General features: G+C 43.5%; 1 protein-coding gene across 1 annotated transcript; it reads right to left on the bottom strand.

Annotated features, from left to right (window-relative positions):
• Window positions 1-229: 229 nt before the first annotated feature.
• LOC147491395 (uncharacterized) lies at window positions 230-2,010 on the bottom strand. Its single transcript, XM_086567247.1, has 2 exons — window positions 1,328-2,010; window positions 230-1,100 (listed from the first exon to the last, which is right to left on the bottom strand). Exons 1-2 carry the CDS (start codon window positions 2,008-2,010, stop codon window positions 230-232), a joined length of 1,554 nt encoding a protein of 517 aa, XP_086423373.1.
• Between the last annotated feature and the right edge of the window lie 9,053 nt (window positions 2,011-11,063).

Below are 11,063 nucleotides of genomic sequence, written 5' to 3'. Positions count from 1 at the left end.
CTCTTATGCTAAATTCAGATCCGCTACTAGAATTCTCCAGTTTGAGCCCTCCTCCATGGCCTTTGTTCGCATTGTAGCTGCCACCATCTCTGATGGGATCACGGCCTCAACCCCGTAGGCCAATGAGAATGGGGTCTCTTGGGTGGAACACCGAGGTGTGGTCCGGTAAGCCCATAGTACATGATTCAGCTCGTCGGCCCACGCCCCTTTCTTATCTTCTAATTTCCTTTTAAGGTTGTTCATGATAGTCTTGTTGGATGACTCTGCTTGTTCGTTGCCCTCCGGGATTGTAAGGGGCCGAGAACCCCTGTCTCACTTTATATGCTTGTAAGAATCTGGCCACCTTCGCTCCCGTAAACTGAGTTCCATTGTCTGCTATGATGGTGTACGGCAACCCAAACCTGTAGATAATATTCTCCCATAAAAACTTGATGATTTGTGCTTCCTTTACCTGTTGTAGGGGCACGACTTCAATCCATTTTGTGAAATAATCCGTGACCGCGAGCATGAACCTCCTTTTGCCACTGGCCATGGGCAGCGGTCCCACTATATCCATTGCCCACATAGCAAATGGCCACGAACTTGAGACATTATGGAGAGGTTCAGTGGGGGCGAATATCAACTGGGCAAATCTCTGACATTTGTCACATCTTTTAGCAAATTCCACGGCATCCCTTTTCATGTGGGGCCAGAAATACCCCTGTGTCAGTAGTCGATGCGCCATCGTTCTCCCCGCTGAATGACTCCCGCAATCCCCCTCATGTAATTTTGCCAACACCTCATGGGACAGTCGCGGACTCAAGCATTTTAATAGTGGTCCATTGAAGTTTTTCCGGTACAGCTCTCCTTCCAGTAGAACGTATCTCCAAGAAGTTTGTTCCCATCTCCTTCTTTCCTTCTTATCTGTCACTTCCTTTCCTGCCAAAAAGTCTTTAATTGGCTCCACCCAACCCTCCTTTTCTTTCCCGACCTGACAAATGTCTATCACATCCTCAGTGCTCGGTTTCTCTAACCTTCCACTAGTATCATTCTTTCTTCCGACCCGGGAATTGCGGCTGCTACATACGCCAGGGCATCGGTGTGTATGTTCTCTCCACGGCCTAAATAAAGGAAAAAGATTTTTGTGAACCTTGCAGATCGTCTACGCACCACATCTAAATATCTTGCCATCTTGGGGCATCGGGCTGCGAACCCTCCATTCGCTTGGCATACCACTAAGTTTGAATAAGAATATACTGTCAGTTCCTTCACTCCCAAATCTTGACCATTCTCGGATCCTGGCTATCACCGGCCAGATTGATCGCTTCATTCTTTGGGCGCCGCGAACCTTAGTTTCATGGTTTGCTCTATTCTGCCATTACCAGGTGTAACTAACACGACTCCTATGCCGTTGCATGCATCGGTAGCCGATCCATCCGCGAATACCCTCCACCCATTCTTCTTATCCCACGGGTCTAGGAGGTCTGGTTCGCCCTCCCTTTCTGGTTCCATAACCATTTCCTCTCCCCATGTGGAATCCTCTGCGGGAAACTTTGCCAGAAACTCAGCCATCGCTTGTGCCTTTTCCGCGATCCTTATCTGATATTGTATCTCATAGGAACTCAGCATCACTGCCCACTTCAACATTCTACCAGATTTTTCTGTCTTTAGTGCTTGTCTCAGAGGCAAATTCATTACCATCACCACCACATGCGCTTCAAAGTAGGGTTTCAGCTTCAAGGTTGAGAAAACTAATACCAAGGCATACCTCTCAATCCTACTGTATCGCGTCTCCGCATCTAACAAAGTTTTACTCTGAAAATATACCGGCTTCTCCATATTGTCTACCACCTGAACTAGAACTGAGTTGACTGCATACTCCGTGGCCCCCAAGTACAAATACAACTTGTCCCCAGTCTCAAGCTGTGACAGCAAAGGCGCTTTGCCCAAATATTTTTTCAACTCCTGGAATGCCTCCTCACACTCCGCGGTCCATATGAAATTCGGTGTGCTCCTTAACAGACGGTACATCGGTTTGCATTTATCGGATGACTTGGAAATGAATCTATTCAGGGCCGCAACCCTTCCTATTAACCGCTGTACTTCCTTCACATTCTGTGGCGATGGAATCTTTACAAGGGACCTTATCTACTCAGGATTAGCCTCGATCCCTCTATGCGTAACGATATAACCCAAAAACTTTCCCGTAGTCACACCGAAAGTACACTTCTCAGGGATCAGCTTCAAGTTGTATTTACGCAGTATCCCAAAGGTCTCTTTCAACCCGTCTATATGTTCCTCTTCCGACATACTTTTCTCCACCATGTCGTCTATATAAATCTCAATTCCCTTCCGAATTTTGCTTTCGAACATTTTCTCCCCCAACCGCTGGAATGTTGCCCCAACATTTTTCAAACAAAATGGTATCCTCGTATAGCAGTAAGTACCGCCCTCAACCATAAATGATGTCTTCTCCTGATCTGGCCCATACATTGCGACCTGATTATACCCCATCGACGCGTCCATGAAGGAAAATATCTTGAACCCGGCCGTCCTGCCTACCAACTCATCTACTCGCGACATGGGATAGCTGTCCTACGGGCACTCTAGATTTACATTAGTGAAGTCCACGCACATACGTACTTTTTCATTCTTTTTTGGTACCGCGACTATGTTAGATAACCAGTCTGTGAACTCCACCTCTCGAATTATTCCCGCCCCCTTCAATCTAGCGACCTCTTCCCAGATCCCCTCAGCGTATTTTAGCCTAATGTTGCGCATTTTTTGCCTCACAGGTTTGGCGTCCTCTTTCATATGTAAGTGGTGACATACGAACTCTGGGTCCAACCCAGTAACATCCTCTATAGTCCAAGCGAAGACATCCCTATTATCTGATAAGAACTATATCAACTTACCCTTCCATTCCTCGGGCAAACTGGATCCTATAGACGTGAATTTCTCCTCTTCCCCTATCCCAATATTCACCAATTCTATCTCATCGATCGTCTTTGTATCCGTCGATGTCCCATCCTCCCCCTCCCTAGAGGTGCATTGTAATTGCTATGCTAGCCTTTTCCTAGGATTAGAAGTCTCTCCTTTCGATCCGCTGATTAATCACTTCACGGTTCCCCGATGACTGTTCTTGGCAGTTACCTGATCATTGTAAATCTCGTACATGCCGGTAGGGGTGGGGAACCGTATTACCTGATAATATGTTGATAGGACCGCCTTCATCTCGTGAATCCACCGCCTTTCCAAGATTATATTATATTACGAAGCTAAATCTACCACCATGAACCGAGCGAAGACTGTCACCGGCCCTGTTGTCACGGGCAATAAGAGTTCCCCCATGGGCTCTGTTATACTTCCGTTAAATCCATACAAATTAGTTCGCGAAGGACGCAGCTGCTTAGGATCGACTCCCATTTCCTCCAAAGCACCTCTGAACAACAGATCTATTGCACTTCCACAATCAATCAACACCCTTTTCTCCGTGTAGTTTCCCATTGCCACTATAATGACCAACGCGTCTTCATGTGGTGAGTCCACTGCTCGTAGGTCCACGCTACTAAACACGATTCTATCATTTTCTGCCGCCGCCATCTCTCTCTGCCGTGGCCTATCCATTCTCTCATTAATTTGCTAGATGCTCGCAGTCCGCCGTATTTTGTCTCTATGAGCGTTATGACTCAGAACCTCCCCGCTGTAAATCACATTGATGGTTCCCATTATTCTTCCCTGCGGCGGCATGCGCTTCTCATTCCGGGCGTCTCTCACAAATTATCCCATCCTCTCTTTCTCCACCATTCTCTGAACCAACCATTTTAGGGCGTAACAGTCATTCTTCTCATGATTCCTTATCTGATGATATATGCTTGAAGCGGCTTCTCGAATGTATCTCTATTAGCATGCTTCGCGGTCCTTCATACCCCGGCAGACTCTTTATTAAGGGCAAGATCTCACTGAGCGGTTTGTTCAACGGAGTCTGTTCCATCTCGCGGTATGACTTCCTCTCCCTGTACTCCCTTTGGATGCCTTACCGGCTTCCCTCTGCTCGCGCTCCGTACCCGCGGTATCTCCCACTTTCTTTTTTCGATGTCCCTGCTTTTCGGTGTTCCCGTTCCTTCTCCAAAGACAACACGACCTTCCCTGACCTCTTGGACTCTTTCAGCATATAGTTTTCGTATTTTATATACTTTTCCACTCGCGGATACAGCTCGTGTAGCATCGCGATCTCATTCTTGGCTACGGATTGGTGCACTCCTGTCCCCGGGCGTAAGCCTCTCTCAAAGGCTATCACCGCTGTCCTCTCATCCAGATTTTCAACTTTCAGCGTCTCTGCCTTGAACCGACATATAAACTCCCTAATTGATTCTGCGGACCTTTGTCGCACATTGAATAGGGCCGCGATATCCACCACCCGCTTTTTCTGATGTATGAAGTGATCTATGAATGCCTGCTCTAACTCCTGGAAATTCTTGATGCTCCCCACTGGCAATCTGTAGTACCAATCCCACGCCCCTCCTTTGAGGCTAGCTGGGAACATCATACATCGCAGACCATCATACCGAGCCTCCTGCCAGAGCGGCATCTGTTGCCAAAAATGATGGATGTGATCCGCTGGATCTCCTTTGCCGTCGTATCTCTCGAACCTCGGCTGGGTGAACCGCTTTGGAACCTCTGAAGCCCATATGTCGTCTGCTAACGGGTTGCGATTCAACCTAGCCACCACCTGACTGGCCGCTCCCCCGTGCTCCTTTGTCTGCCGCCGGTTTATCTCTCTATCATTGTCTATCATTTCTTGGACTTGTTCCATTGTCAATCCCGCTATCGGGTTTTCCACCAAATTTGGTTCGGGCTCCTCCTCGTCTTCATATCTCTCATTTTCGGACCCCTCGCTTAGCTCTTCCCCGGCCTCTTCCTCCGTCTTCTCTCTCTCTCTCTCTCTCTCTCTCTTCTCAGCTCATCGTTCGCTTCTCTCAGCCTTTCAATCTCTTCTCGCATCAGGTGTGTTTCTTCCGCCGCTCGCCCTTCTTCTAGTTCTTCCCCCTCCTCAATCACCGCTTCCGACATCGGCTCATGAACCCTAAACTTCTTTGGCTTACCCGCTGCTCTCTTCGGTGCCATTTCTAAGTTGCTTTTCTCTAGTTTCCTATAGACGGCGCCAAATGTATAGGCCCTAACTCTCTCTCTTACACAATCTCTTCTTTTTCTCTCTCTCTTCCCTTTCTCCTGTTCTCTCTCCTTTTCTTTACCCTAGCGGCCTCCACTTTTCTCCTCACCTTCTCCTTTTTATATTCTCTCCCTTCTCATCTGGACCTCCCCTCTGTCTTGTTATCCTACGACCCTCCTACCGACTGTACGCTTACCACATCCGTGGAATAGGGTTCCGTGGTCTTGATTCGCTGCACCTCCGTGTCCTTACTTATGTTGCCTCCTATCCCCTGTAACGCGGACTTAGTCCAATCTGTCTACATTGTGCCACTACATTGTTCATTTTAGAGATGGGCGATGGGCGCCAATCTATGAATGTTGTTATCTGTGGTGATAAACTGCATACATAGTTGCATGCCAGTATGCAAGTTCACATCGTGTTTGCATGTAACAGTTTCTTGTATATCACTATATCCACCAAAGTTCATATAATTGGTAATCTTAGGAAAGTGTCAGTATCAGTATGCCATAAGTGACTAGCTTTTTAGTCTTTTACCCGCCTTTATGAGTCTTGGAGTTGTACCTAAAGCAGGTTTGGGTCAAAAGACGTGTAATTAACACTGAACCACCGTTCCAAAGATTTATTACCTTGGTTGCTACTTGTAGAGTCTTTGGAAGTCATAATGATGAGGTGTTACTGTCTTTCCAATAAAACTGAAAGACCTTCTCAGGAAAATTGAAAGAAATTACTTTAGAAACAGAAGTTAATCCAGGGTAGTTGCTCATACTGGTAACTCGGTACTTATTATTCAACCTTTTCAAAGTTGAATCTTCCCTAGATGCATCTATTCCCTATTGATAAACTGATAGGGCCATAGGGGTGTTGCCGAAACCTTACCTTGCACAAGTGTTACCATTTCCTAGCAGTTGCTGGGCAACCGTCATCGTGTCACGCTTAACAGCAATGGAAAGCTGTAGGCAAGACAATGTCATCTTTATTAAGTTAGCAAAACAATACCTCTTTATTAAAATAAGTAAGATGTTAAGCAGAAAAAGTCTTCAACTAGACCTGATAATTAAAAATAGAGTATAAATGGCTTATAGATAAGCTTGACAATAAATATTCAACCAAGTTTAATTTGATTAGGTGATACAGAACTCTTTCAGACTTACATTGCAGGGCAGATCAAGAAGAAAGAAAAATGGCAAATGGTTGCATCAACGAAAAGCTAGATGTATCCAAGTACTCTTCTCCTGTTCCAGTGATCGGCTTGTACATAGCAGCAGGCTCTTTGGTATGTTTGTTATTCATGCTTGGTGATATTATAGCCGCAGTCCGTCACAAGAAGGGCTGGATACCATGCCGGCTTCTCTTACTTAACTCTGTTGCTTTAACCCTGCTTTCTATATGCGCAAAACTTCCAGTACGTGGACTTAACAATGCCTATGCCCAGTGCCAAAGACCAACTTTCAAAGCTCACTGGAACTGCTTTCATATGTATTTCAATTGGTTACCTCAATCCTTCAATAGGAGACAACAGAGGTTCCGAATGTTTGACGAATGTGGCTACCTTAAGCATCTTGGTAATAACTATCATGGTCAATATCTGTATGCAGATATCCACTGGCCTGATATATCTCTATATTAATGAGCATATCACAATCGTGTGTATTATGGTTGTATTGCTTTGGGCCCAGTGGTACTCTGCTACAAGTATCAATAACCTAAAGGAGCTGTCGCTCGATTTCAATAAGAATCTCTTTACCAAGGGGGAACTTTCCCTTGGTAAAAAACTAAGCAGAATAATATATACCTCAAAGCATAGTCTCTACAGGTTATTTTATAACAACAGAAAACCTTCTGTTGAGCCTAATGAAAATCTCATTACCAAGGTGGAAGGAAGTATGTTAGAACGATTGAAAGTAAGTTATATATATGGTTTTGATTCCCATCCTCAGCTTAGCATATGTAGGGATCCCTGCTATACTATTGGTGCTTGAACAAATATGATAACAAAGAGCAGATGGTACAAGAGTTCAAACATCTGATTGGGACAAGGGAAAAGCATTTGTATGAATGGATGGTGTGGAAAGCATTAAAGGACATCAACAGATGGACTGAGGTAGGCAAAACTGAACCTCCAGTATCTCTGTCTCAAGTTCTTTCAAGAAAAAGTCCTTCTCAACAGTTACATTCCATGCAACTCAAAGATCTTGTTTATCCTAACGAAGAGGGCATTGAAGTGTCTTCTCTTGCAATAGCGCTGCTTGTACGAATTGCGACGTTTTCCATACCAAATAAGCTAACCAAACATCTAGAACAAACTTTTGGTGAAACTTATGAAATCATTGATTATATAGAAACTCTAAAAGCTTAAAAAACTGAAGGAAATGAAAGCTAACAAAAGCTGTGTTGATAGGAAATGGTTTCCATTCTCTTCCCAAAATTTCTGAAAGATATGTTACTCTTTCGGAATTCAATAGGGCATGCCAAGCGTACTGATTTTGTATGGAAAGAAGTTGGTGCTATCACAGACTTAATCCATCGACGACGATACAAAACTGTTGAGGATCTATATGATTATGTAATATGTGGAGCAAATATTTGTTGACATGTTGCATTTATTTCTAACTGAATTACCAAATGCTATATTCAAAGATATAACTGAGAGCCCTGCCGAAGAGTTTGTTCAGAGAGTAGGATTTGCCTTGAAACTGCTTCTAAGATTGAATCGTTAGAGAGTCAAGTTCAGTGGCCATTTCTTACAAGATGCAATATTTCAAGTTTGATAATCCCTGTGGTTCCTGCCTCGTCAATTTACGGGTGATGGCCGTCCCCATGATTTGTCCTGTCATCCCTCTACGGTGATGTAATTGTTCAAGTTGAATAAACAAAAAGATATGCATGTCTTTACCGAGTATTTATAAGGCTTATGACTTTATGAGACTTATTTATTTTTATTTTTTCTTGAATGCAATGCAAAGTACTAAAACTCTTCCATATGATTTAAATAAGAAACATTTTAGTATTGTAGAGAAAAAGACGTATTTTTCTCTCTGGTGTGAAGGGCGACTGCGCTCTATTTATAACTGGACAAGGCGCGACCACGCTCATGCTTTTGGTGATCTCCAGTACTTTTGGTGCGACCAAAGGCGCGACCCGCGCTCGACTTTGCCTGGTCGAGGGTGCACCCCGCGCTCCACCGTTTTCAGCACGAAATTCACTGTTTCGGAAGTTTTTTGAAACAGTATAAATATAGGTTTTTTTCTGTAGAAACCTAACTTAACCAAAACTAAGAAAGAGAGAGATTATAAGAGAGCAATTCTGTGTGAGTTGAGTGTTCATTCTTTGTGAGTGAATTGAGAGACTTGTAATATGTTACTCCGGACATCTAGTAAAGCTTAGAACTCGCAGTGTGGACGTAGGCAAATTGCCGAACCACGATATATCTCGTCTTGTAGTTTATTCTCCTTTACATTAATTGTTTTACTTTATATGTTTGTTATTTGATATTGAGAAGTGTTGGGATATTACTTGGAGGGTGTTGAAGTCTTGTCTAGTGAGAATGATTGACCTTTGTATAAGATTGATCTATTTGTTGTGGATAACGTTGTTTCCGCATTGTCCTATTCACAACAATTGGTATTGGAGCAAGATTTACGACCTAGGATTTTGAGTTTTGGTAAAGAACCATAGTGCTCGAAATTTGTGTAGACAAGGTGTTCGATTAAATTCCGAAGTGATATTATTTTTTCGGTTATTGTGTGTAACTTGAAAGATGGCTCCCAAGATGTCAAATGCTAAGTTTGAAGTAGAGAAGTTTAACGGGAAGAATAACTTTTGGATTTGGAGAGTACAAGTTAGGGACATCCTTATCCAACAAGGTTTGCATAAGGCCTTAAAGGAGAAACAAGCAAAGACGGCGAGTATGAGTGATGATGATTGGGAAGAGTTCGATCTACATGCTTGTTCATCAATCCAGTTGTGTCTTGCTAATGAGGTTATGTATAGTGTCATGGGAGAAGATACCACTGCCGGTATTTGGCTCAAGCTAGAATCTATGTATATGACCAAGAGCATGACGAACAAGATGTACCTTAAGAAACATCTTTATCGGTACATGATGGTGGATGGTTCAACGATGCAAGAGCACGTTAGTGAGTTTCGTCGACGCCTAGCGGATTATTTGAATGTTGGTATGTAGATGGATGATGAGGATCAAATGACATGTTTAATATTTTCTTTGCTTGAAAGCTATGAGCATCTAATGACCACATTTATGAACATAGAAGGTGTTGATCTTGACGAAGTTCAAAGTGCGTTACTTTCTTATGAGATGATGAAAAAGACAAGAGTTGAGAATAGCATTGATGCAGGTCAGGGGCTAGTGGCAAGAGGAAGGTCGCATGAAAAGGCTTCTACAAGCAATAAGAAATCTAGGTCCAAGTCAAAGAAGCCTTTGGCACATGTGAAATGCTACAATTGCGATGAAAAGGGACATTACGCAAGTAATTGTCCTCACCAAGAAAGAGAACAAGAGAGATGGTAAGAAGAAAGGTAAGGCTAAAATTGAGGCAAGTTATGCTTCAGGCTCTGAAGGGGATGAGTTGAGTTTCTGTGTGTCCACACAAGACTATATGGCCAAAAGGTGTATTCTTGATTCCGGATGTTCCTACCATATGTGCCCGAATAGAAAGTGGTTTACTTCTTATGAGAGTACATATTAATGGTGGTTCTGTTTTGATGGGTAATGACGTTGCTTGTAAGACGGTAGGAATTGGAACTATACTGGTTAAGATGTATGATGATATAGTGAGGACTTTAACTGATGTGAGGCATGTTCCTGAGCTAAAAAAAAACCTTATTTCTCTTGGTACCTTGGATTCTAAAGGCCACAAGTTTGTGGGTGAAGGTGGAGTCCTAAAGATTGTTAGTGGCTTTTTAACTGTTATGAATGGTCAAAGATATGGAACCTTGTATACTTTGTTGATGGGTAGTACGGTGATAGGTGATGTAGTAGTGGTTGCATGTAGTGATGATTCTGAGTGCACTAAGATGTGGCATATGCGACTAGGGCATATGAGTGAAAAGGGTTTGTCTGAGTTGTGCAAGCGAGGATTCTTGAAGGACTTGAAGAAGCCAAGTATGGGGTTCTGTGAGCATTGCGTCTATGGGAAGCAGTGCAGAGTTAAGTTCAAGTCAACCAAGCACACGACAATAGGCATCCTTGACTATGTGCATACAGATGTTTGGGGACCCTCCAAAGTGGCTTCAAAGGGAGGTAACCGTTATTATGTCTCATTCATTGATGATCATACCTGTTATGTGTAGGCGTATATGATGAAAATGAAAGATGAAGTGTTTGAGACATTTAAGAAGTGGAAGGCAAGGGTTGAGAATCGCACAGATAGGAAGGTAAAGACACTACGGTCTGATAATGGTACAGAGTATATCTATGGGCTTTTCCAAGAATTTTGTGCGGAACAGGGAATTGCCAGACACTAGACAGTCAGGGGCACACCTCAGCAGAATGGAATGGCAGAGAGGATGAATAGAACCTTGCTTGAAAGAGCGAGATGTTTGTTGTCTAATGCCAGCCTAGGCAAAAAGAGTATTGGGCGGAATCACGATATCCATGGCGTGTTACACGTGATAATAGGTCACGGTTCAACTATAGATTGCAAGACACCTTATGAGGTGTGGTCGTAAGTAACCAGTGATTATAGTATTTTGCGAGTGTTTGGATCGATTGCTTACTACCATGTGAGGGAGAGCAAGCTAGATCCTAGAGCTAAGAAAGCCATATTCTTAGGCTTCGCAAATAGGGTAAAGGGATATAGATTGTGGTGTCTAGAAGACCATAAGTTCCTGGTCAGCAGAGATGTTACCTTTGATGAGACTTTTGTGTTATCTTTCAGTAAGCCGGAAA

The sequence above is a fragment of the Coptis chinensis genome, chromosome 6, assembly GCF_015680905.1.
Source record: "Coptis chinensis isolate HL-2020 chromosome 6, ASM1568090v1, whole genome shotgun sequence".
In the NCBI taxonomy this organism is placed as follows: domain Eukaryota; kingdom Viridiplantae; phylum Streptophyta; class Magnoliopsida; order Ranunculales; family Ranunculaceae; genus Coptis; species Coptis chinensis.
This window is presented reverse-complemented; position numbering and strand designations above follow the sequence as displayed.